Below are 22,709 nucleotides of genomic sequence, written 5' to 3'. Positions count from 1 at the left end.
GGCAGCTGCCGTGCCAGGAGAGGCACCGAGCCACGCGCGGCTCCTCCAAATGCTCCGTTGGCTTCAAGAAAGAAAAAGGCAGGGGACAGAGCAGATACCTCAGTGGAGGTGGGGAGGTGTTTTGGGAGCCTCGTCACTTCTTTTACTTTCTGTAAGAGCCTGTAAATGAACAATTTGGAGGTTTCATAACGCTCTTAATTAGGACAAACTTAAAAAGGACCACTTGGCATCCTCGGTGGTGGAAGCCATGTGCTACCTGCAGCAGGCCAAGTCCAAAATGAAACTGATTTTTCTCTCTTACCTACATTCTGCATTCAGGCAGCTGCTCCTAACAGGTGCTCGCTCTCTTCCTAGCAGATGGTGACAAAAAAATGGGTTTGTTGGCAGGTTCTGCCACGGAGCAGCCTTCTTATCACACATATCGATGTGTATACAAACACACACGTGTTATCAGGTGCTGGGTTTCAAAAGGAATTCTCCTTCTGAGGGAAGGTCACTCACATGGCGGGTTTAGCCAGGATGATCTGTGCCTGTCTCTTTTGTTCCCTGGATCTAAAGGCATTTGGGGACTTTGCTGCCACGTCAAAACCCCACGAAAATTTGGCCATTAGTTCGGATCTCCTGGTGTATCTGAAGGTGTATTAGGAGGAACATGTGGTGTTAGGCTGTGTCCCTTCATATCTATCATAAATCCTTAATTGCCTAAATAGCAATTCACTCCAAAAGAGGCAGGTTTTAGGTGGGGAATACCCTGATGTTTTTCTCCTTGCTCTTGGTTGTGGTAATATAATAGAAATGCAGAAATCAGAGTAGGATGTGTTGGAAGGGATCTTAACGATCGTCTCATTTCAAGGATTTCTCTCTTTAAATAAAACAACCAGTTGAGAAGGTGCAGTGAAATAGAGACACAGCAATGCCTTTAAACAAAGAAATCCACGTGCAGGGTTTTATCCTGGGAAATGCACCAGGGCTCTGAGTGCTGAAGTGTTTGAAGCTGCAGGGAAAGCACCCGGAGAGGATTTGTGCTGTATCCATCACCCAGCGAGAGGCAGCTGTCAAACAAATCCCTTTGGTTCTTGACTCTGCTTCCACCTCCCAGATTCTGCCTGGTGAGGGCTGTGAGTTTGTCAAAATGGTGCAGAGCAGTGCCAGGTTTGGGGAACTGGGGAACTTTTCCTCCTTCTATTCCTTGTTCAGGAAGCACCAGGCAGAGCCATCCTCGCCCTGCTTTGCTGCTCATTTCAAAGGAGCAGCCTGAGCCAAGAGAACCAGATGAGGGTGACATCTGGCCATGGAGCCTCTGCCAAGTCACTGCTGTTCTGTAGCTGGCAGGAAGATGATGTGCTGCAAATGCCAGGTTCTCTCTGAAATGTAAAGTGCATTCCCTGCATTTTCTTTGCTTCCTCTCCAGCCTCAATCAGCTTGGTATTTTGTTTTACTAATGGCCAAATTCAGATCTCCTTTCCAGACGCATAAATCCATTCCAGTGGTGGTGGGTGATTTATACAATGAGTGGAATTTGACCCTGAAGTCCAAAAGGGTCTTGTATTTTCTAAGCTTCCTGACAAATCAACTTGTTGACTGTAGGTCTCATTCAAATCTCAGCCCCCGTGGGGTGTGTTTGTGCTGAGGGTCACTAATCAAATATATCAGAATTGCTTGTACCTAAACTCTTCCAGGAGGGAGCAGGCAGAGCTTGGGGCAGGTGGAAAAGCAAAGAAGCTCTGGAGGTTTTCTTCACTGATAATTTTTGGAAGCCTAAGGTGCATCCCTTTAATAAAAAAATCACTAGAGCTGATCAAGAATCTTGAGAAAGAAATCTGCTGCTCATAAAAGGTAGGGACAGTTAAAAGAAAGTTATGGGGTTGGAACCAGATGTGCTTTAAGATGCTTTCTAACCCAAACCATTCTGTGATTCTGTGATTGTAGGTTACTCCCTGTTGTCGCCAGAAAGAGTAGGGATGGTGTGAAAAGGAGTGAAGCTGTAGGATTTACCCTGTTTCCTTATGAAGCATTTTTATTTTCACCCTTGTTGCGGAACTCTCAGCACTTTTGGCAGCTGTGAAACGGTGCTGGGTTTGCAGCTGCTGTTCCACCCAAGTGCATCTTTTCCTCCTCCACTGGTAAAACGGTTTTGCTGCAACAATTTTCACAGTTGTATAAGAAAGGGGATTGTATTGAATCATGGACAGGCTGGGAGAGCTGGGAGTGTCCAGCCTGGAGTAGAGAGGATCCAGGGAGAGCTCAGAGCCCTTTCCAGAGCCTAAAGGGGCTCCAGGAGAGCTGGAGAGGGACTGGGGACAAGGCATGGAGGGACAGGAGAAATCATTACAATTTTATATTTAGTTTCATCAAAAGTTACCCTCTATCATCATAGGAATAGCTGAAAATGTGTTGAATCAAAATCAATTTTTATCAGATTTGTCAAACTGGGGGAGACTTTTGCGTTGAAAGATATATACAGGTACCATAAGTAACTTGAACCCACCCAGTTGATCAGAGGGGTGGAGCATCTCTCCTGTGAGGAAAGGCTGGGAGAATTGGGAATGTTCAGCCTGGAAAAGAGAAGCTTTGGGGTGATCTAATTGTGGCTTCGCAGTACCTGAAGAGAGGCTGGAAGAAAGATGGAGAGGGACTTGGGACAAGGGATGGAGGGACAGGACACAGGGAATGGCTTCCCACTGCCAGAGGGTAGGGATGGATGGGATATTGGGAAGGAATTCTTGGCTGTGAGGGTGGGGAGGCCCTGGCACAGGTTGCCCAGAGAAGCTGTGGCTGCCCCTGGATCCCTGGAAGTGTCCAAGGCCAGGCTGGATGGGGCTTGGAGCAACCTGGGATAGTGGAAGGTGTCCCTGGCCATGGCAGGGGGGGGCACTGGATGGATTTAAAGGTCCCTTTCAACTCTAAACCATTCCATGATTCCATGATCCTATGGATCAAGTTCAATGCTATGTAACTCCTCAACAGGAAATATAGTGAATATCAAACTGAATCTGGGTATCTTTAAATTCCGTCCTTACCAATTATCCTATGCACCCTCCTGGAAAACAATCAGTTAACTCATGAGACTATCAAGGCAGTATTCTTTATTTCTGCCAGAAAAGAAATTGCTTGATATTATCCTAATTCTTGAGGACAAAACTTATTTTCCCTGGAAAGATAAGGAACAGCTAATTCAGGTTTTGCAGAGCACGTGCACCGTTATCGTTAGGAAGGAGCTTAACCAACCTGAAAGCAAATGCTAAATGATCCAGATCTTGGTCTTATTAAGCTTGTGTGTGTTTTCCCTACCACTTAAAAGCCTGAGGATCCGGGTAAATGAGATTTTCTGGAAGGCAAAGCTTTCAAGTTTACCTCCCTCTCTTTTTCAAGCACGGAGGCGATGCCTCTGTTTACGCGGAGCTCCAACGGAGCGAGCGCATCCCTGCTGCAGCGTTTCATGGAACATCCTTTGTTTATTCACACTGTGCCACTTTTAAACTTCAGATGTAAACAACAAAGACTTCTTTGTATTTCACACTATCTCATACTCACTACCTTCTGAAGTCCAAAGCCAAAACACTGTGGAATTTTACCCTCCTCGCACTTTCCCCTGCTTGTTGGATGGGTTCTTCCAGCCTTTTCTATTTATAGTGGCTGGAAAACTACTTATCTTCTGATTAAAACATGCTCTGTTCATTTTCTCTTGACTTTTCAGTCCTTGAAATGGGCTAAAAATTGTATTGCCTGGTAGCCATTTCAAATATAATTTTAGTAGTAATTATGCTTATATTCAATAACAGAAACAATTTGTCATCCTGAAGGATCCAAATTGCTTTAAAGTATTCAGCCTCTCTTTGATCTGCTACGTGGATTAAAAATTCAGCAAATATTCCACTGAAATCAGCTGGACAGAAAGGTCAGAAAGACCTAGGGTGGAAGTGCAGCAGCTGCCTGACAACACACACTGGGCAGGGGGCAGAAGAATTTGGGTTCTGTTTTAAACCACAGTGGGATTTTTGGCTGGAAATTTCAGAGAGCTGCACCTGTGCTGTTCCTTGAGATCCAGCACAGGGACCTCGATTTTCTGTTTCGTTTGATGTGCACTGTTGTGGTGCTTACATCAGTCTCATGCTGGATCCATCTCCTCTCTGTTTGATGATCTTTGGAGAGAGCAGCCATTGGGAAATTTAAGATGTTTGGAGAAGGCGTCTCCATGGGGGGAAAAAATGGACAATATCCAAAAAACCAGAAAAGTGTGGTGTTGATTTTTCCCTTTCCCAGGACCATCCTTTATCATCTCTTCCCCTTAGGCTGCATTAGAGCACAGGCAATATCTGAAGGGGCATATATAAGTGGTGGCCTTGGCAGTGCTGAGGATGGTTGGACTTCAGGGTCTTAAGAGGACTTTTCCAGCCAAAAAGATTCTGTGATTTTATGATTCTGTTTTGCTGGAACATTCAATGGGTAACATAAATAGTTTTGCTGTAAATTGTTGGGAATATTAGACCCATGTAGGATCCTTCTGAGATATTTCCTTATATAAGAAACCACCAATACAGACTGAAGATAAAGGTGACAGCACCGAATTTAGCAGGTGAGGCTCATGGTGGGTGTTCAGGGTGAGTTGTTCACCTCTCCAGAAAGTGGTCAGCAAAATATAAACCACCTCACAGCTTTTTCGGGGGATTAAATGGTTTAGGGTTATAAACCAATGGTCATGGGAGGCTGAAGAGAAAATCCCAGTGTGTTATTAGAGGCAAAATAAGTAGCAGGGATGACAGGTTTCCCAACAATTTCCAGTGCAAGGATATTCAAGGTATTCCAATATAGCAAATTTTATTATTTGAGTGGTAAATATTTGTGCATGGTCTCTTGTCTGGAAGTTTTCCCCTCTAATCACAACAGAAATAGTTTCTGGGTTTTTTTCAGGATGAGTTTAGGTAAAGATAAATTGTTTCTCTGGAAAACTCATATGTGTTCCTGAGAAACTGTCATGCTTATATATCATGGAAGAAATACTTGATGGAAATCCAGAGAGAAAAATAAAATGATGGCAGTGTAACAGCAGAGCTGACCTGAGCCCTCTGGGTTTGATGTGGCAAATGAATACTTTTACTTCTTCATTGCTGCTCCCCTGAATAAAAAATAATTGCAGAGCCTTACATTCATTGCCAAGGGCTCACACCCAAGGGAGCACCACAAGCTGCTCTGCACTTGGAACAAAACGTGATCCAGAGATAACTGAGCTAATGGAGGTGGGGAAGTCTTGTCAACACAGTATTTACATGTGGAGGGCTTTATTCTGTCCACGGGCAGCTGGGGCTGCCTGATGTTAGAGTATTTTTGGATGAGTTGGTTTCTCAGAGTCATCCAGGGCCAAACCACTTGTGGTCTCCAGCATTCTGCTCTGAGCTTTGTTGCTCTGTGTGTGGGTCATTTCCCCCATCCCAGCTGGGCCCTGGCTGTTGTTATTTCAGGAATATGAGAGTAATGGATGAGTGATTAGGGGAGGAGACTCTGCTGTCTCCAGCCAGGGAGGAGATTTGAGCTTTAGATCACTGGAAGTCAGGATGGGGCAGGAGTTTTCTTAGGCATCATCAATTATCCATGCAGGATGTGCAGTAAGAGGCTGTTTGGCTGCCTTCAAATTGGCCAGACAAACAGAATTTCCATCTCTCTCAATGGCTCCTTCAACACCTAATTAGCTCCCAGATGCTACTGGAGCAAGATGTCTTTTATCTTTGCTAATGTTATCTCCCTCTACCTCCTAAATGCCCGCCCGTGCCATTCCCCACTTTCATCTCTCTTCCCTCAGGAGAAAACAGGATGGGTGTTCAGGAAGCTCCATGCTGAAGGTCAAGCTTGTAAAGACTCTGGGTCAAGCTGATCCTGTTAAACCAGGCAGTATCTGGAGCTAAAAAGCTTTGAATCCAGAATTAGATGGATGTGATGGAGAGCAGGATACAACTTCCTTCCTATGCACGTTCACAGGATCAGCATCCAACAGGAAAAAATAGAATTGCAGATTTTATTTCGCTGTCAGTTGCATTTAAGATGATTTAGGACAAATTCAAAGCTCCTCTTTTCCTGTTGTGGGAGAAGGTACCACGAAATCTGGCTGCATAAATGTGATATTTCAGCTGGCAGAGCTCATTGTTGTGCGCAACACTCAGGTTTTACACTCAGAGGTAAAATAGAAGGAAATATCAGGCTAACTGCACTCCTGGTCCTCCCTAGACCCTCTGAGCACAACCACTTGGGGCTGTGTTAATACCAGGCTATCATCCAACTGTGATTTACCTTGGCAGGACTGATGGATATCCAAGCCCAGCAATTCCTTCCCCTCTGGCAGGGAGGAGTGACCAAACAACCTGCTCCAAGCTAAGTGGTTAAGAGGGAAACATTTCAGAGAAAGCAGATCTTCAAAACACACTTTATACACACACCCAGCTTCCCCTAAGGCTCCTGGAGATGTGTCTCCAGACAGGATCAGTTTCTCCATTTCAGTGATGTATTCTGTTGTGTGGGAGATTTGTCAACAGGGAAAAGCTTGGACAAAATGTTGCAGTTTTATGGATGAAAATCGGGATTCTTCAGCTTAGATTTTGTACCATCTTTTTCTATCCTGTTTCTTTCTCACCTGCATGTTCTCTGTGCTGCACTGGAAGGATACATCCCTAGGAAAAATTCCTGCAGGTTCCTGCAGCAGCACTGCTCCTCTTTGGCCAGGGAATGGGTAATCCCTACAGGATGTATCCCGGGCTGCATCTAAAGCTGTGTGACCAGGACAAGGGAGCTGATTCCACTCTGGTGTACCCCACCTGGAGCTCTGTGTCCAGCTCTGGGGATCCCAACATGAGAGGGATGTAGAGCTGCTGGAATGAGCCCAGAGGAGTCCATGGAGATGCTCCGAGGGCTGGAGCCCCTCTGCTCTGGAGCCAGGCTGGGAGAGCTGGGAGTGTTCACCTGGAGAAGAGAAGGATCCAGGGAGAGCTCAGAGCCCCTTCCAGGGCCTAAAGGGGCTCCAGGAGAGCTGGAGAGGGACTGGGGACAAGGGATGGAGGGACAGGACACAGGGAATGGCTCCCACTGCCAGAGGGGAGGGATGGATGGGATACTGTGAGGAAATCCTTCCCTGTGAGGGTGGTGAGGCCCTGGCACAGGGTGCCCACAGAAGCTGTGGCTGCCCCTGGATCTCTTGAAGTGTCCAAGGCCAGGCTGGACAGGGCTTGGAGCAACCTGGGATAGTGGAAGTTGTCCCTGCCCATGGTCTGGATGGTCTTTAAGGTCTCTCCCAACCCAACCCAAAGCATTCCATGATTCTATGACATTTTTCTTCAGATTTAGTCCCACAGCAGCTGCTTTTCTCTCCCAGCGTAGTCTGTGGATTTCACCATTTCTGCCCTTAGATCCTTGTGCCCATTCTGTGAAAGATGAGGAATTTATACCCCCATGATTCCATCATTCCCAGTCTTGGTCTTGCCTGATTTGCCAGAGGCACTCTGCAAGGAGAGTTCTGAGAGCAAACAGCTTCCCTGCAAGGATATTAACAATACTCAGGAGTTACACAGCTCTCCGAAGCCTGTGTGAGCATTAGCTCATTATGCAGCACTCCGCAGCCCTGTGGAAAAGCATTTGCTAATCAATCCCAGCACCACCTCTCAAATGCATCAATGCCATGGAATCCACAGGGCAGAGGCAGCTGGAATCAGGGGAATGTGGATATCTGGCCCCAGTCCATGTGGTAGCTGGGGCTGGACTTCAGCATTCACCAGCCACTGCTCCCACATTTCCCTTGGCAGGGTCCTTCTTCCTGTCATAAACCCATGACTTCCAAAAGCAGGTCACCTACAGGCTGGGAATGCATATTTTACCAAATAATCAGGATTTCAGCCCATTCCAGCACTTGTAGAGGTTGCTGGCATCAATTAATGTGGAAAAGCCAACATCAGTAAGTGACATAGAGGAGACTGGACCCAGTGTGACAAACTGAGCGGTTCCAGCCAACTGAAGGCAGCACAAAGGAAACAATTTCAGATCATATATCACTGATGACACAGCAGAGTGGGCTGAACTGCCAGAAAGGAGAGGGAAGGGAAGGAGAAAATAAATGAAGGAGAAAATAAAACATTGGTGATTGCTCATTCCTCTGGACCAAAGCTTGTTCCTCTAGATCAAGCGAGGCTGTAGGGCTGGATTTCTGCCCCCAAACCTGCCAGCAACCAATCCACAAACCTGGCAAAGTCAGTTAAGTTGTTTTCCAGTTAAAAATATCACAGGGATCAAGTGTTTAGAATTCCCACAGCCTTCCATCTTAAAGATTTCACAGAACTAATTCCTGCAGTTCTTCTCCATAGTGCAGCTCTTTTAATTCTGAGAACTTTTGGAAAAAGAGCTGAAATTCAGGATTGCTGCTGCTGCTGGTGTGAAATTTTGAGTAGACACTGCAATGGAGGGAGAGCCCAGCAGAATTTATTGGGTGGGATTGTTGTTATAGTTTGACATCAGGAGTGATGGTACAGGAGCTATCACATGTGCCAGGATGCTCTGGGGTGTTTCCAACATCAGGGATTTTTCAAGGAGGTTTGAGAAATGCAGCAGCTTCGTGCAACTCACTGGGACACGAGACAAAGTGGATGGATGTTGGTATAAGCTGGTTTATAAAGTGTCTATTGAATCAAACACAGGATGATGCCGTTTTTATTAAAAGCCACAAAATGCTTGAAGCCAATTAATACTCCCCTGCTTTACTAATGCCTCTGCTCATAAAGTTAAATGGTTTCATTTAGCAAAACCAATTTTAAAGCCTTTTTGTCAAATTTATAATGACTTCAGCATGAGGAGACTCATGTCTTGCACACATAATACAGGTTTTTTTTGAAGAGAAAGGATGCACAATGAGGTGCCACATGTGGAATAAGAGGAAAGTTGCTCTTCTGAGGTACAAATAGGAAATAAAAGGTACAAATAACTGTGCAGTTGCTGCAGTGAAGAGAGATTAACCTGTCTTGGGAAGCTGTGCAGTTCAATATCCTCACAAAAGGGCTGAAAAAAAAAGAGGATGGTGACGCACCAAAACCCGCTGAGGGTTTGGAGTTATTCCAGGTGAGCCAAAGCAGACACAGCTACAAAAAAGTTGCAGAAGAATCTGACCATAATACAGAAAATAGCTGCTGAAATTCCATGTCAATAAAAGTCAAGTGCAGGCACAATGAGAAGGTTTAAATTAGCCCGGGAAAGAGGTTCTGGCGTCATTGCAGATGGTGCTTTGGGAACATCTGCTCCGTGCTCAGCAGAGGTCAGGAAGGCAAGTGGAATGCAAAGAATTGCTGGGAAAGGGATGGGGAATGAAAGAGGAAATGTAAGTGCAGGGCTGAATAAATCCCTGGGGCTCTTGAGCACAGTGGAATTCCAGTCACCCCCGTGACTGCAGTGGGAAGGAGAGCTGGAGAGATGCAGGAAAAGGGTGAGAATCCATAACCCATAATCCTGGGTTATGGACTGGGAGTGAAAGGCTGTGGGTCTGGCTGTAGGCATGAATTGCCAGAATTAAGGGGTAAAATCCAGATTTCTGTGGAGAGAGGGGAGAAGGAATTGCATTAGGAGACACCAGGATGATCACAGGGATGGAGCATCTCTGCTGCTGAGGAAAGGCTGAGAGGACTGGGGTTGTTCACCCTGGGGAAGAGAAGGATTTGGGGTGAATTTTGGACCTTACAGTGCCTGAAGAAGCCTACAGAAAATGTAGAGAGAGAATATTTATGACAACCTGGAGTGTCAGAACAAGGGGGAATGGCTTCAAACTGAAAGAAAGTAGGTTTGGATTGGATGTTAGGAAGAAATTCTTCCCTGTGAGAGCAGTGAAGCCCTGGCACAGGGTGCTCAGAGAGGCTGTGGCTGCCCCTGGATCCCTGGAAGTGTCCAAGACCAGGCTGGACAGAGCTTGGATCGTGCTGGGATAGTGGAAGGTGTCCCTGCAAATGGCAGGGGGTGGAACAGGATGAGCTTTAAGGTCCCTTCCAACCCCAAACTGTTTGGGATTCTGAGATCCAGTGTTTTGTGACAGAGGATGCAATGACAACCCTGGTCATCAGTGGTCAGGCAGAGGTTTAAAGCCAACAACAGGAAATAAACTTTCACAGTCTGCAAAGAATTAGGAAAATCATCAAACACATCTTTTACATGCTGAAAGTACAGGTTGGCTGGCAAACCTGTAGTGCTGAGGTTCCCAGTGCTGACTTTGACACCTCCATGATCCTGGAGGTCTTTTCCAACCGTAATGATTCTGTGATTCCTTACTCCTGTTCCAGTGTCCCCTCTGCAGCTGGGTGAGATTTGAGATCTGGTTTGGTTTGGCCCCTCCCTGGTGGAATCTGACAGGATTTTTTGGGCTGCATTATAAGCACTTAAAGGGTTCTCTTGTGATGTTGCAGTGACTTGGCAGTGCTGGGTTAACAATTGGAGTCGATGATCTTTCAGGGCTTTGATCTCTCCTATGACAAAAGCCGCAGAAATCCTCTGAAGGAATAAATTCTCTTTGAATTGCAGTGGAATAGTGGTGGGGAAAATGATCCAATGGTTCCTTAAAAATTTCCTGCACTGAGTTAAAAATCCCAAGGGTTAGCTGCAGCATAGTAATGAGAGGTCTTATTGGATGGCTCAGGAATTTTGAGACAGAGAAGACTAAAAATTCTTCTGGAACAGGATTACCATCAAATTATATCAGCCTCAGTGGCAGGAAATCAATCCAGAGTGGGCTGATTTACACTTGCCAGAGCCAGCACATCCTGAACTTCCCCATGTCTCCCAGTGATGTTTTTATCTTCACATCAACATTGTCAGTGTGAGGAAAATAATTTTCCCTTTAAAATCCAAACATCCAAGGTGGGATTTGGCAGAGTGTCAGCGCCAGGGGTTCCCACTGACAACAGCACCAAAGTGCAATATATGGACTCATCCTGGGCTCTGCTTTATTCAGGTTTTAATGGGCTGGGAAGGGATAAATGATGTTTATGCCCTCTTGTGGTGCCACATCGAACGGAATGGATTCCCTAACTGACAAAATGAAGCCAATGATGGAAAAGTCCCAGGTTAAAAATCTGTAACAAACACTGTGGAAAACACAGTGGAAAAATCTCTCCCCCTCCAGCAGCATCCTCATGACTCAGGGAAGGGGGAGAGGCCAATTTTGACTGCGTTTGCAGCAGCAGGTAAATGAGTAATGCCCAGGATGGCAGAGTTTGTGCCATCTTTCAGCAGTGAAGATCACTCCAAAGTGTTTTCTCTGTGCTGGGAAGGTTAGAAAGTGAAACAGTGCTTTGTGAAAGGAGCTGTGTTGACACCTCTTTGTGTTTGGTGCTGCTGATGTGTTGCAGTGCAAACCTTCACATGTTTTGTCTTCCTTACTCACGTGTCTGACAGATGAATAACCTGATTCCCTCGGGACAAAGCCAGTCCAAAAGGTGGAAAAAAGCTGGTTGGTGGTTTTACATGGGAAAATTAGGCCAGGTTCCTGTGAAATTGAGCTTGTGATGCCAATTCCTTGTGTGGGAACACAAGGAATTAATGAGTCAGCACCTTCCTAAGCTGTGCTGAGAAATCAGGGTGGAAACTCAGGGCTCTCCATGGTCAATCATGGATTTTGCATCCATCTTATCACTTCATTCCTGGCTGAAGACTGAACACAGCAGAATGTGTCCTTTAGACAGTGAAATTGTGGGAATAAATCAGAATAATGCTCTCCAAAGCCCAGCAGCAGCTGTCAGGCTCAGGGCAGGGCTTGGCTGTGCTGGGGCAGGATCTGGGAATCCCCAGTGGGGAAAATTTGGAAACTTTTTGTCCCAAATAATCACCTGTTGTTTAAGTGAAGTATTTCCATTGCATGTCATCCTTGCCTCTCCCCAGCCATGTAGCAGAGGAAGGAGGAAGGGAATGATTTTCTTTCCACTTCCAGGATGAGTAAACCCACAATACTGGGTTTAAATTAAAATGCTGGGTTTAACTGGGCTAGGCTTAATAGGGATTCTCTAACAGGATGGAAAAAATTGGAATGAAGATCTCCATCTCCAAAGATCTTCCATAACCAATATTTTTTGGGATCAAGGCTGCTGCCATTCAGTCAAGAGGATGAACTTGATGACTGATGGCAGATTCACAATTTTGTGATTCCATGTGGTGATTTCCCTTTATTTATATTTTATATATTTAATAGTATGGCGAGATAACAAATATTTTTCTGGGAATTCTAAATGCTGACCCTTCAATCAATTCTATCTACATCCAGTGTTTATAACTACAATTTACAAGAGGATTATGACATAATTAAAAGTGCTTACTAGGTTTTAGCACAGACTTCAGAGCACAAGTTATGTCCACACTGAGAAGAGAATTGGCTCTAAAATGTTGGTGTTTACCAGTTTCCTTAGGAAAGGACAATGTAATGGGGAAAATGTCACGGCAATTCATCTTAAAAAGAAATTCCCTCTGTCAGAAATCTCTCAGGAGTTTCAAATTCAGCTAAGGGATATCAGAAAGCAATTAAAGTCTAATTTAAAATCCCCACCCACATTCTGTCTTCTCTTCCTGCCAAGTGGTTATTGCTCCTGGTCCACGGTATTGGCAAATCTTTCCAAAATGAGCCATAATTTGCCTTAAAACTTAAAACTTTCTGGTCAAGATGGAACTTTTCTCTTTGAAGAATGAGTTTGCAGTGACTCTGCAGGAATAAAAAAAAAACAAAAACCAAAAACCAACCCAAATGCTCTGATTTCCCAAGGACATCCTTGGGGTTGAAATTTCACCCAGAAATTCTTCTTGGACAAGGACATTGTGGGTGGATATTGAAGCCGAGGCACTTTCCAGGGAAGGTTCCTGGACAGTGCAGCATCCCAGGGTGGATCCCAGCATGTTCTCCCTTTGTTTTCCACTTTCATTGATGCTCCACATCACTGCCTGGGTTAATAAAGAGAGTAAAAGCGTGGCCGTGGCAGATTAAACAAATGAGCCATTAAAAGGGGATGGGTGATGGCTCCCTCCCTCTCTGTGGCCACAATGCCTTGGAGCAAAGCAAAACACCACGAGAGCAGGGATGAGAAGCTTTCAGGGATGAGCTGGGAATGTGAGCGCTGAGAGACAGCCTGTGGCTCCTTCAGGGAGGAATCCTAACAAACCACTAATGGCTTTCCATGGTCTTTCCTGACAGGTGCTGAAGGAGGAAGGCTTTGGCCCCATCACCACGGAGATCCGGGAGGCTCCTGAGTTTTATTATGCCGAGGAATATCACCAGCAGTACCTCAGCAAGAACCCTGGAGGGTACTGTGGCCTGGGAGGCACAGGCGTTTCCTGCCCCGTGGGCATCAGGAAATAGCCTGTGCTTGCTCCACCACCTCCTCTTCATTGTACGGAGCTTGGGGAAAAAAAAAGTCCAGCAGCCCTGGTGGGTGTTTCTGCAGCATCCGTGGATAAAGATTTGGGAATCTGCTGGGGAGGCTTTCCATAATCATAAGTTTTCTGTTTGTCAGCATCAAAAGCCAAAGTAGAGGCAGGAATTGCTCCCATTCTTGCTCTGTGCAGCTCCCAGGGTTTCCTTGTCATCTGGAGAGGTGGAAAGAGATCCAAATTTCCGAAGTTTGGCTTGAAATGCTGTTAAAAGGGTGAATTAGGAGGTGGTTGCACCGGTAGCTGCTTTGCATTTCCAATGCCTTTGGACTTTTTGATTTTCTTGGGTTAATTAATTTCCTGATGTTCCCAGAGCTTTGACTTCTGGAGATGTGGTTGGGTTTCTTACCTGTCACAACCCTGGAATTTGATATCTTTGGGAATGATGAATTGATCAGATCAGTAATTCTCCCACCACAACTCCACTTTCACAGCATTTAGTACCACCTGTAGTGCCTATTTTATGAAATTATTTTAGCCATAAAAAATGAAATTGTCATGTGACGCTTCTTTTTGACAGTTCTGAGAAGTGAATAAACACAAAAATAAATCAGTTTTGTTTCCTGCTCTGCAATAAATGACAGAACAAGAAAAGAACAATGTTCTCTGTGATGTGTTCCAAGTGGATATCTGGGTAGATCTAAAAAAAAATAAATTATCAGATATTATAAAATGCTGCAGTTTTCTAATTAAACACCAGGGCGTTTAAATCTGTATCATCAGTCATGACAGTACAGAGGAGTGGAATTATCCCTATGACTAATTATTTGTACTTTAATGACTTGGGGAGCCCCCACCAAGAGCAGGCTCATGGAAAAGGTAACTTGGGGCAGTCTCCATTGAGTGCGCAGTCAAAATAGCAGGCCAGACAGAAAGGTGAAAAAAAATCAATTTTGGGTTTATTCGTGGGGATGTCAGAATGCAGACTCAAAGCTGCAGACAAAGGATGCAGGGATGCACAGTTTATCCCATATGGAAATGGGATCCTGTGGGTCCAGAGCTCAAGGGGTGACCCAGTTTTGGGGGACAGATGGTGGCACTCAGAGACACAAATCCACAGCACCTCCTTCTCCATGGCACTGCTCTCCATAGCTTGGTTTGATGTTTCCTGCTCACCAGCTCAGCTTTAAAGCTCAAAAAAGGCCCAAAACAGCTCCCTGAACATCTCCTGCACCTACACAGCAGAGCAGATCGTGCTCCAAGCTTGGAGAGACTGAAAATGCTCCCCACAAAGTCAGTGTTTGGGGCTGTAAATCCAGTGCTGCAGTCCTGCCCACTGTTTCCAAAGATGGGGAGTAAATCTGTGCCAGAAAAATCAGCTCCCCATCTTCCCTCGTGCTCCTCAGCTGATACTGAGCTCATCCCAGTCTCAAAATCCAGAGGAAATCTGTCCTCTTGGCAGATTGCGCCTGGGTCAGGCTTACAGGAGCTGCCTCAGGCAGGATTGCCCCATTAGGCTCTTCCTGAAGATGCCCCAAAATCTGCCCACAGCACACTCAGAATTTTGTTTCCTGTGGTAACTGATCCTGTCCCTAACCTGTCCTGCCATGGAGTTTTTTCAGTGTTCACAGCCGAGTAAACCAGCACTTGTGTCTCGTTTCCTTGGCATGAAGTGACAGAGAAGCAAAAAACGAGAGGGAAATAAAGTCTTACCCTCATCCTGTGCATTGTCAGCCTCTGTGAAATCCAGACTCCAGTGGGATAATTCCTGATGTGCTCCAAGGCAAAGCATTTCAGGTGCTGAATCATCTGGGGGCTCATGAAATGTCTCCTGGTTCCCTTCCTTTCCTCTCCCTCTCCTCCCACTCTGTGCTGTAGTTATTGTTTTGGAAAAGCTGGAAAGTCTTTGGGAAAAGCTCTTATTTTAGATATCCTCAAGTCTGAGCCTGGCTGAGATTTTTTTTAAGTCCTGTCCTGATAGAAACGATGTGTTGGCCTAAAAATCAGCATAATGGCTCCATTGATACTACAATTGGCCCACACCAAAATATTTTGGTACCACAGAATTATTTACTGACATCTTTGATTTGATTTTGATTTGAGAGTTTTGATTGGACACTCTTTGAAAATTGTCCTTTGACAGAATTGCTGCTTTTTCCTACAAACACAGAATGCCAGGATGGTTTGGGTGGGAAGGGACCTTAAAGACCATCCAGTCCCACCACCTGCCATGGGCAGGGACACCTTCCACTACCCCAGTTTGCTCCAAGGCCTGTCCAACCTGTCCTGGAACATTTCCAGGGATGGAGCAACTCTCCAGTTTCAGTACCTTCAGGTCAATACCCCAGGTGTGGTTTAACTGGAGAGAAAATTATCAGGAAGTGAGAAAATTAATGTGGTGATAGGCTTTGAAGTTGTGTGATAGGAGATGAAGTTGAAAGCTGATAGAGGACCAGCTCCTGAGGTCTTCAAAGATGGTTCAAGATCCAGCAAGGGCTACAGCACCCAGCTCATGAAATCCTCCATTGCCATATCCTGTGAGGTTAGCCTGGGATACAGACAGGAATTCCGCTTTGCCCTGTCCCTGTGAGAGCCAGAGGAAGCCACAAACCTTTTGGGAATCCCTGAGCTTTCCCTCAGTGACCTTTTTGCCTCGGAAGGAACATCCAAGTGCTGCACCCACCCCCAGGAAGGAGTGGGTGCTGTGATGTCATCTGGGTTGTGTTGACATGGAATGCAGGCTGTGTCCCGAGGCATCTGCAGAGGCATCACTGCTCTGAGAGCTCTGGGAGAGTGTTGGACCAGGCTGGATTGAGATGCTGCTCCTCACCCTCTCCTGTTTAGCTTCCCTGACCAGCAGTGTCCAGGCAGGTTTTGTTTCGCAGCATTCTCAGCACAGAAGAGCTGCAGAATATTTAAATGTGGGTAAGTGAAACGGGTCTGGGCTTATTCCTTCTGCTGAGGGAATGAAGGTGTGGCCTGATGCACCTCCCACTCCCTAAACAGGGATTTTATCCCACCTGCCCATGGGACATTGTCAATGGTTTCCCCCACCCCAAATTCCTGGGCAATGCTTGGCAGAGTTTAGGTTTAGGGAGGTGACAGGGATGTCACTTCGGGAGGGATCAAATAACACATCCAGGGAGGGCATTGTCACCCTTTACTCTGCTGAGACCCCACCTGCAGAGCTGCCTCCAGCCCTGGGGCCAACAGCAGAAGGAGCTGCTGGAGAGAGTCCAGAGGAGGCCACAGAGATGCTCCAAGGGCTGGAGCCCCTCTGCTCTGGAGCCAGGCTGGGAGAGCTGGGGGGGCTCACCTGGAGAAGAGAAGGATCCAGGGAGAGCTCAGAGCCCCTTCCAGGACCTAAAGGGGCTCCAGGAGAGCTGGAGAGGGACTGGGGACAAGGGATGGAGGGACAGGACACAGGGAATGGCTTCCCACTGCCAGAGGGCAGGGATGGGTGGGATATTGGGCTGTGAGGATGATGAGGCCCTGGCACAGGGTGTCCAGAGAAGCTGTGGCTGCCCCTGGATCCCTGGAAATGTCCCATGCCAGGTTGGATGGGGCATGGAGCAACCTGGTCTGGTGGAAGTTGGAGTTGGAATGGAGTTGGAAAAATTATTTTTAAATCCCTTCCAACCCCAACAATTCTGTTTCTCTAATTCCATGGATATTTCCATTTCAGTGCTCAGGGATGTCCTGCCCCTGTCCAGCACAGGCTGTGACACTGCTGAATGTGTCCAAAATGTCCCTTTCTGTACCCAGGCTGTGGCCTCCGACCGTCCTACGAGTCCTTCCAGAGCACTGGCAAGAGGATTGGGACAGGGACAGACGTCACCCCTGGGGAATTCCCGTGGCACGTGAGCATCCAGAGCCAGGGGAAGCACATCTGTGGAGGCACCATCATCAGTGCCCTGTGGATTTTGACTGCAGCACACTGCTTTGCAGATGAGCTGTGAGTGCTCCAGGGGTGGGAGGGCAGCCCAGGCATGGGGAGGGGGGTATGACATTCCTCCTGGTGGGTGCAGGATGTGCATCTCCTCCTGTGCCACCATTGGTGGGGATGACATTCCTCCTGGTGGGTGCAGGATGTGCATCTCCTCCTGTGCCACCATTGGTGTGACTGAGCCCTGAAAACAGGGGTTGTCTCCTCTGGGGGAATCAGGCCCATATTTGAACACAGAAATGTGCAGAAATCTGCATAACCATTTCCAATGCCTTTGGACTTTTTGATTTTCTTGGGTTAATTAATTTCCTGGTGTTCCCAGAGCTTTGACTTCTGGAGATGTGGTTGGCTTCAAGCAGAAGGGGAATACTTTGAGGGGTGTGGTTGTGTTCATCCCTCAATACTTTGAGGGATGGCCTGAGCAGCCTTGGATAAACGCCTTTAATGCTATTCTGATGGCCCCAAGCGTTTCTTGTGCATCCAGCTCCTTGTAAAAGGTGATGTATTCCATTCTAGCTCACTGGATCCCTCAAATTACCTTTGCTTTCACCAAACACCTTCACCTCATGGAGACTCTGAGTTTAAAACACCAAGTTCTGCATAAATCAACTCCATGCAGTGTCCAACCCTCTGTGAGTTCCCTCCAAAACGTGGCAGCTGAGAGTGCTTGGTGACAAATGACCTGTGGCAGCACAGCCTGGAGCAGCTGGCTGGGGACAGCAGGGTCTGAGCATCCAGCCTGGGGCACAGAGATCCAAAAGATCCAGACCATTCCATCTGTTTGGTACAGACTGGGTCATTTATAACCTGCGTTCACGTTCTACCTCTGCACCCCTCTGCCCCGGAAATCATCCCTTCCTAGGAGTGAGGGTAAATTCCTTGGATATTTACAGCTGAGCTGCCTCAGCCACCATCATGCCCTGCTCTGGGGAGGAGCCACCAACCTTCATAACCCAAATCCTTCATGCTCACCATGCCCTGTTTTGTTTTTAAGGCCACCAGATCTGACGGTGGCAGTGGGGGGAGTGAACCTCAGCCTCCCTCTGGAAGAGTGCAACCCAGACAGCCTGATCCTGCACGAGGAGTTCAACAGAACCAGCCTGCAGAATGACATTGCCCTCATCCTGCTCAGCAACCCCATCGAGTTCAGCACGGAGAAGATTCCCATCTGCCTGCCCTTCGTGTGTGACAGGGACACGTGGCAGCACTGCTGGGCTTCTGGCTGGGAGAGTGCCAGTGCAGGTGAGGTGCTGGGGGAGATGCATTTGCTGATGGAAGATGGGTTTTGTGGCTGTCCTCTCCCATGAGGGGTTTCCCAGACAAAGTTTCACTCCCCACCTTTTTTTATCTTGACTTTTTTTTTTTTGTCAAATAGTTAAACCATATATCCCTACATTATCCAAATCACTTGTCATCAATACACTTTCAATTAACCTTCCTCTATATTTGCTAATATCAAAACCAACAATCAACCATCATCATCGCTCTACAACCACCCCCAAACAGACATAGAATTAAAGCCAGAACTACCCCCCCAGAAAACCAAACAAAAATGCAAACCATGATGATAAATCATCGACCAATCACCCACCAAATTTTACGTTCTTGTAGCTTATAGAAAGCATGACACGGAAGATATCAAGATGGTTTATGCATCCAAACCCCCCCAGCCTCTGCACATCCACCAGTTCCCTGTTCAGGGCAAGAACCAGACACCAACAGACCCCCAGAGCAAAATCTGGGACCTATTTTGGCACCACATCCAAACTTTGCACCTCATTTTGGCAGCCAGGTTAAGACAAGCTCCATCCTGGTGGGTAAATTAGCACAGAATAATGGGATTGCTCGGGCTGGAAGGGACCTTAAAGCTCATCTTATTCCAACCCCCTGCCAGGGGCAGGGAAACCTTCCACTGTCCCAGGTTGCTCAGAGCCCCATCCAGCCAGGTCTTGAACATTTCTCACCTTGTAAGATCCTTGTGGATAACTTTGGCTTGGGATATTCCATGAATTACCCAGTTAGGCTGAGTCTAAAATGGTCTGGACTAAATGAAATGAGGATTTGGGGCTGTCTTGGCTTAATACCTCTATGAGCTGGATTGACTTATTGGTTCTGGCCACTCCTTCCTTCACTCATTTAGGACTGCAGATTGCTGTTGCTAATTGATCTCATTTAAGCCCTAATGAAAGCAGTTCCAGCACTGATTGTGACCCAAAATGTCTGTCCTGAACAAATGTCACTAATTAGCCAATGAGCTGATTCATTATTGGAACGAATTAATCAGGGCTGGGTGGGCAGGGGGTGCCTTGGAGCTGGAGTGGTCCTTCCCCGGATGCAGTAAGTGAACATCCCATTGAATCTGTGCTATTCTGCTCCAATTGCTGAGTTTATTTTCTTCATGAAACTCTGCATTTGCCTTCTTAAGCTTCATTTTCCTCCCTCAACAGTAACACAGAACACTTTCACAGCTGTGAAGCTCTCCCACTTCACCAAGGTAACATGTTCCTATTTTCTGTTGAGTAGTTACATAGCATCCAACTACCCATAGGATCATGGAATCATGGAATGGTTCAGAGTTGAAAGGGCCCTTTAAATCCATCCAGTCCCACCCCCTGCCATGGCCAGGGACACTTCCCACTATCCCAGGTTGCTCCAAGCCCTGTCCAGCCTGGCCTTGGACACTTCCAGGGATCCAGGGGCAGCCACAGCTGCCCTGGGCACCCTGTGCCAGGGCCTCACCACCCTCACAGGGAACAATTCCTTCCCCATATCCCATCCATCCCTGCCCTCTGGCAGTGGGAAGCCATTCCCTGTGTCCTGTCCCTCCATCCCATGTCCCAAGTCCCTCTCCAGCTCTCCTGGAGCCCCTTTAGGCTCTGGAAGAAGCTCTGAAGTCTTCCCAGAACTTTCTCTTCTCAGGTGAACTCCCCCAGCTTCTCTCCATAACAGGAGCGCTTCACCCTCATGGAGATTCCTTCACCAAAGCATTTTCATCTTTGGGCACTTCCATCTTAGCTGGAAAAGGGACGTGACGACTTTCCATCTTTTAGATCTTGTCATTGAGTGTCAGTTTCCTGAAGGTTCTGGGAGGATTTATCACAGTGAAAAATGAAACAAGGGGTGAGTTCCAAACAATCCGAAGGTCTCAGTTTTATCCTTTAGACTCAGGTTCACTTTAGAGAGAAACATGGGTGAAATAATTGGGGTTTCCAAGTAGCCCAGCACATTTTTCAGTCTTTTTGTCACTTGCAGGTGTCAGCTGTGATTTCTGTATTCCCAGCCCAAGGGAAGAATAAAGCAGATATTTCCTTTGTGTCACTTTGTGAAGACACAGCTGGTCCCCTGGGTGAGGTGTGGCCTCCCTGGGGAGAACAATGTTTAGATTGGATATTAGGAAAAAAATTCTTCCCTGGAAGAGTTGTTGGGCATTGGAACAGCTGCCCTGGGCAGTGGTGTAGTCCCCACCCCTGGAGGAATATAAAAGCCATGTGGATGTGGCATTTGGGGACATGGGCAGAGGTGGCCTTGGCAGTGCTGGGGGAGCGGTTGGACTGAACGATTCAAAGGTTGTTTCCAATGTAAATTATTCCATGATTCTGTAATTCTAAGATTAGAATTCTGGGGAAAGCTCGGTGGACTTTGATCTGAAGGGGCTTGCACAGGAGCCCATGAAAAGCCCCTCAGACTGGGTTCCCAAAAAACCACGAGTGAGAAACCCCAGGTGTGCAGGGCAGCTCATCTCAGGTGATCACTGAGACCACCACAGGAAAATCCATCCCTTTGGAGGCTTCCCAGTAGTCTGGCATCCCTGGAAGGGTCCAAGGCCAGGTTGGACAGGGCTTGGAGCAACCTGGAATAGTGGAAGGTGTTCCTGCACATGGCAGGGGGTGGGATGGGATGATCTTTAAGGTCCCTTTCACCCAAACCATTCTGGGATTAACTCAGGAGAACAAACTCATCATTGCCAACACTTGGGGATCCCCCGTGACCCCAAAACCCTACAGTTCTGCCCAGAGACCCCCATTGCCCTGAGATGCTTTAGAAATCGAGCTGAGGTTCTTCCCAAGGGAAATCTCCAGCAGCTTTGTTGATTCTTCTCTTTTCATTTGCTGCAGCGTCCCCTGTGCTGCAGAAAACAAGGGTGAAGCTGATCAGCAGGGAGAAATGCCTGAAGCACATCCCACACCTCGTGGAGGGCACGATGTGTGCTGAGACAGAGCAAGGAGAAGGACAAAAAGGAGGAGGAGGAGGCTGCCAGGTAAAGGGACCATCCTGGTCTGCTTCACAGACAGGTTACACCCTGAAAGGAGACAGGAATGGTTGTCCAGGAGGTTTAAGGCAAAAGAATTGTGAGGGAAGTTTAATATGGAGGTGTTTAATTTAAGTATTAGAAACATTTCTCAGGTGAGGTCTTGGCTCTGACCCAAATGTGCTTGGTTGGTCTGTGTGTGCCAGAATGAGTCGCATCTTGTGGCAGGGTGTTGGTGACAGAGAATGAGGGACTTTTCAAGCCTAAATTACAGTCTGAGCAGTATTTGATATCAGGGAGCTGACACAAACTCCCCAATGAGGCAAAACTCACAACTTGTGCCCTCACAGCACATTCCACCCCCAGGATTGCTGTCCTGGTGTCAGATGAAGTCTGGAAGCCAAAAATTCACCTTGTCATTCATAGCACCCAAATTCCAACCCCTCTCCTGAGAGACTGGCAAGGACTGGGCTCTCCTGCAGCCTCTGGTTCCAGCCTGAGATTTCCCTCCTCCACTGGGAAATTGTTTTTTTAGGAATCACAGAGGGGTTTGGGCAGGACAGAGCTTTAAATCTCACCCAGTTCCAACCCCCTGCCATGGGCAGGGACATCTTCCACTATCCCAGGTGTATTTTATACATGTCCATGGGTTTGGAGGGGTCTGGATGGGGAGACACATGGATGGACACCTCCATCCTGTAGGAATTACTCATTGGAGGAACTAAACCAGCACCCAGGACAGAGAGGGATCCTCTGACCTATAGGCAAAGGCTAGGGGCACCAGGACCATGGGACTCTGAGGGAAGGTTTGCTTTGCAAAATGATTTTGTGGTTTTCCAGAGACTATCTGCCTCTGAAACCATCTAAGGAGTGACTTTCACCTCCATTAAATTAAATAAAAAAATCTTAAAAGAAACATGCCACATGATAACATTAACATGGTTAAAGGATGCACTGCCCAGCTCAGCCTAGCCTGAAGTTCTGTGGGTGAATGATGCTGGTGAAATAGCAGGAACACTTTTTCCCAGCAAAATGAATCTCCTGGACTCAGAAAGCTGAAGAAGAAGATATTTAGATCCACAATAATGTCACAGTTGTCTGAGGAATGTGAGATTTCCAAGCAGTGGAAGCACACGTCCTTTGCATGGGTGATAA

At 46.9% G+C, this 22,709-nt stretch overlaps 2 protein-coding genes across 2 annotated transcripts in view; both read left to right on the top strand.

Moving 5' to 3' along the window:
• MSRA (methionine sulfoxide reductase A) overlaps nt 1-14,016 on the top strand; it is a 223,944-nt gene extending 209,928 nt beyond the window's left edge. The window contains exon 6 of the mRNA XM_005424956.2: nt 13,184-14,016. Coding sequence (XP_005425013.1) covers nt 13,184-13,348 — 165 coding nt within the window. The 3' untranslated portion in view covers nt 13,349-14,016. The remainder of the gene's footprint in view (nt 1-13,183) is intronic.
• A 2,159-nt stretch (nt 14,017-16,175) lies between these two features.
• Nucleotides 16,176-22,709, top strand: part of PRSS55 (serine protease 55) — an 18,182-nt gene continuing 11,648 nt past the window's right edge. The window contains exons 1-4 of the mRNA XM_031060269.1: nt 16,176-16,284; nt 17,125-17,314; nt 18,300-18,547; nt 21,421-21,563. Coding sequence (XP_030916129.1) covers nt 16,176-16,284; nt 17,125-17,314; nt 18,300-18,547; nt 21,421-21,563 — 690 coding nt within the window. The remainder of the gene's footprint in view (nt 16,285-17,124; nt 17,315-18,299; nt 18,548-21,420; nt 21,564-22,709) is intronic.

Source organism: Geospiza fortis, unplaced genomic scaffold (assembly GCF_000277835.1).
Source record: "Geospiza fortis unplaced genomic scaffold, GeoFor_1.0 scaffold106, whole genome shotgun sequence".
In the NCBI taxonomy this organism is placed as follows: domain Eukaryota; kingdom Metazoa; phylum Chordata; class Aves; order Passeriformes; family Thraupidae; genus Geospiza; species Geospiza fortis.
Note: the sequence above shows the minus strand (reverse complement) of the source record. Positions and strands in the feature narration are given on the sequence as shown.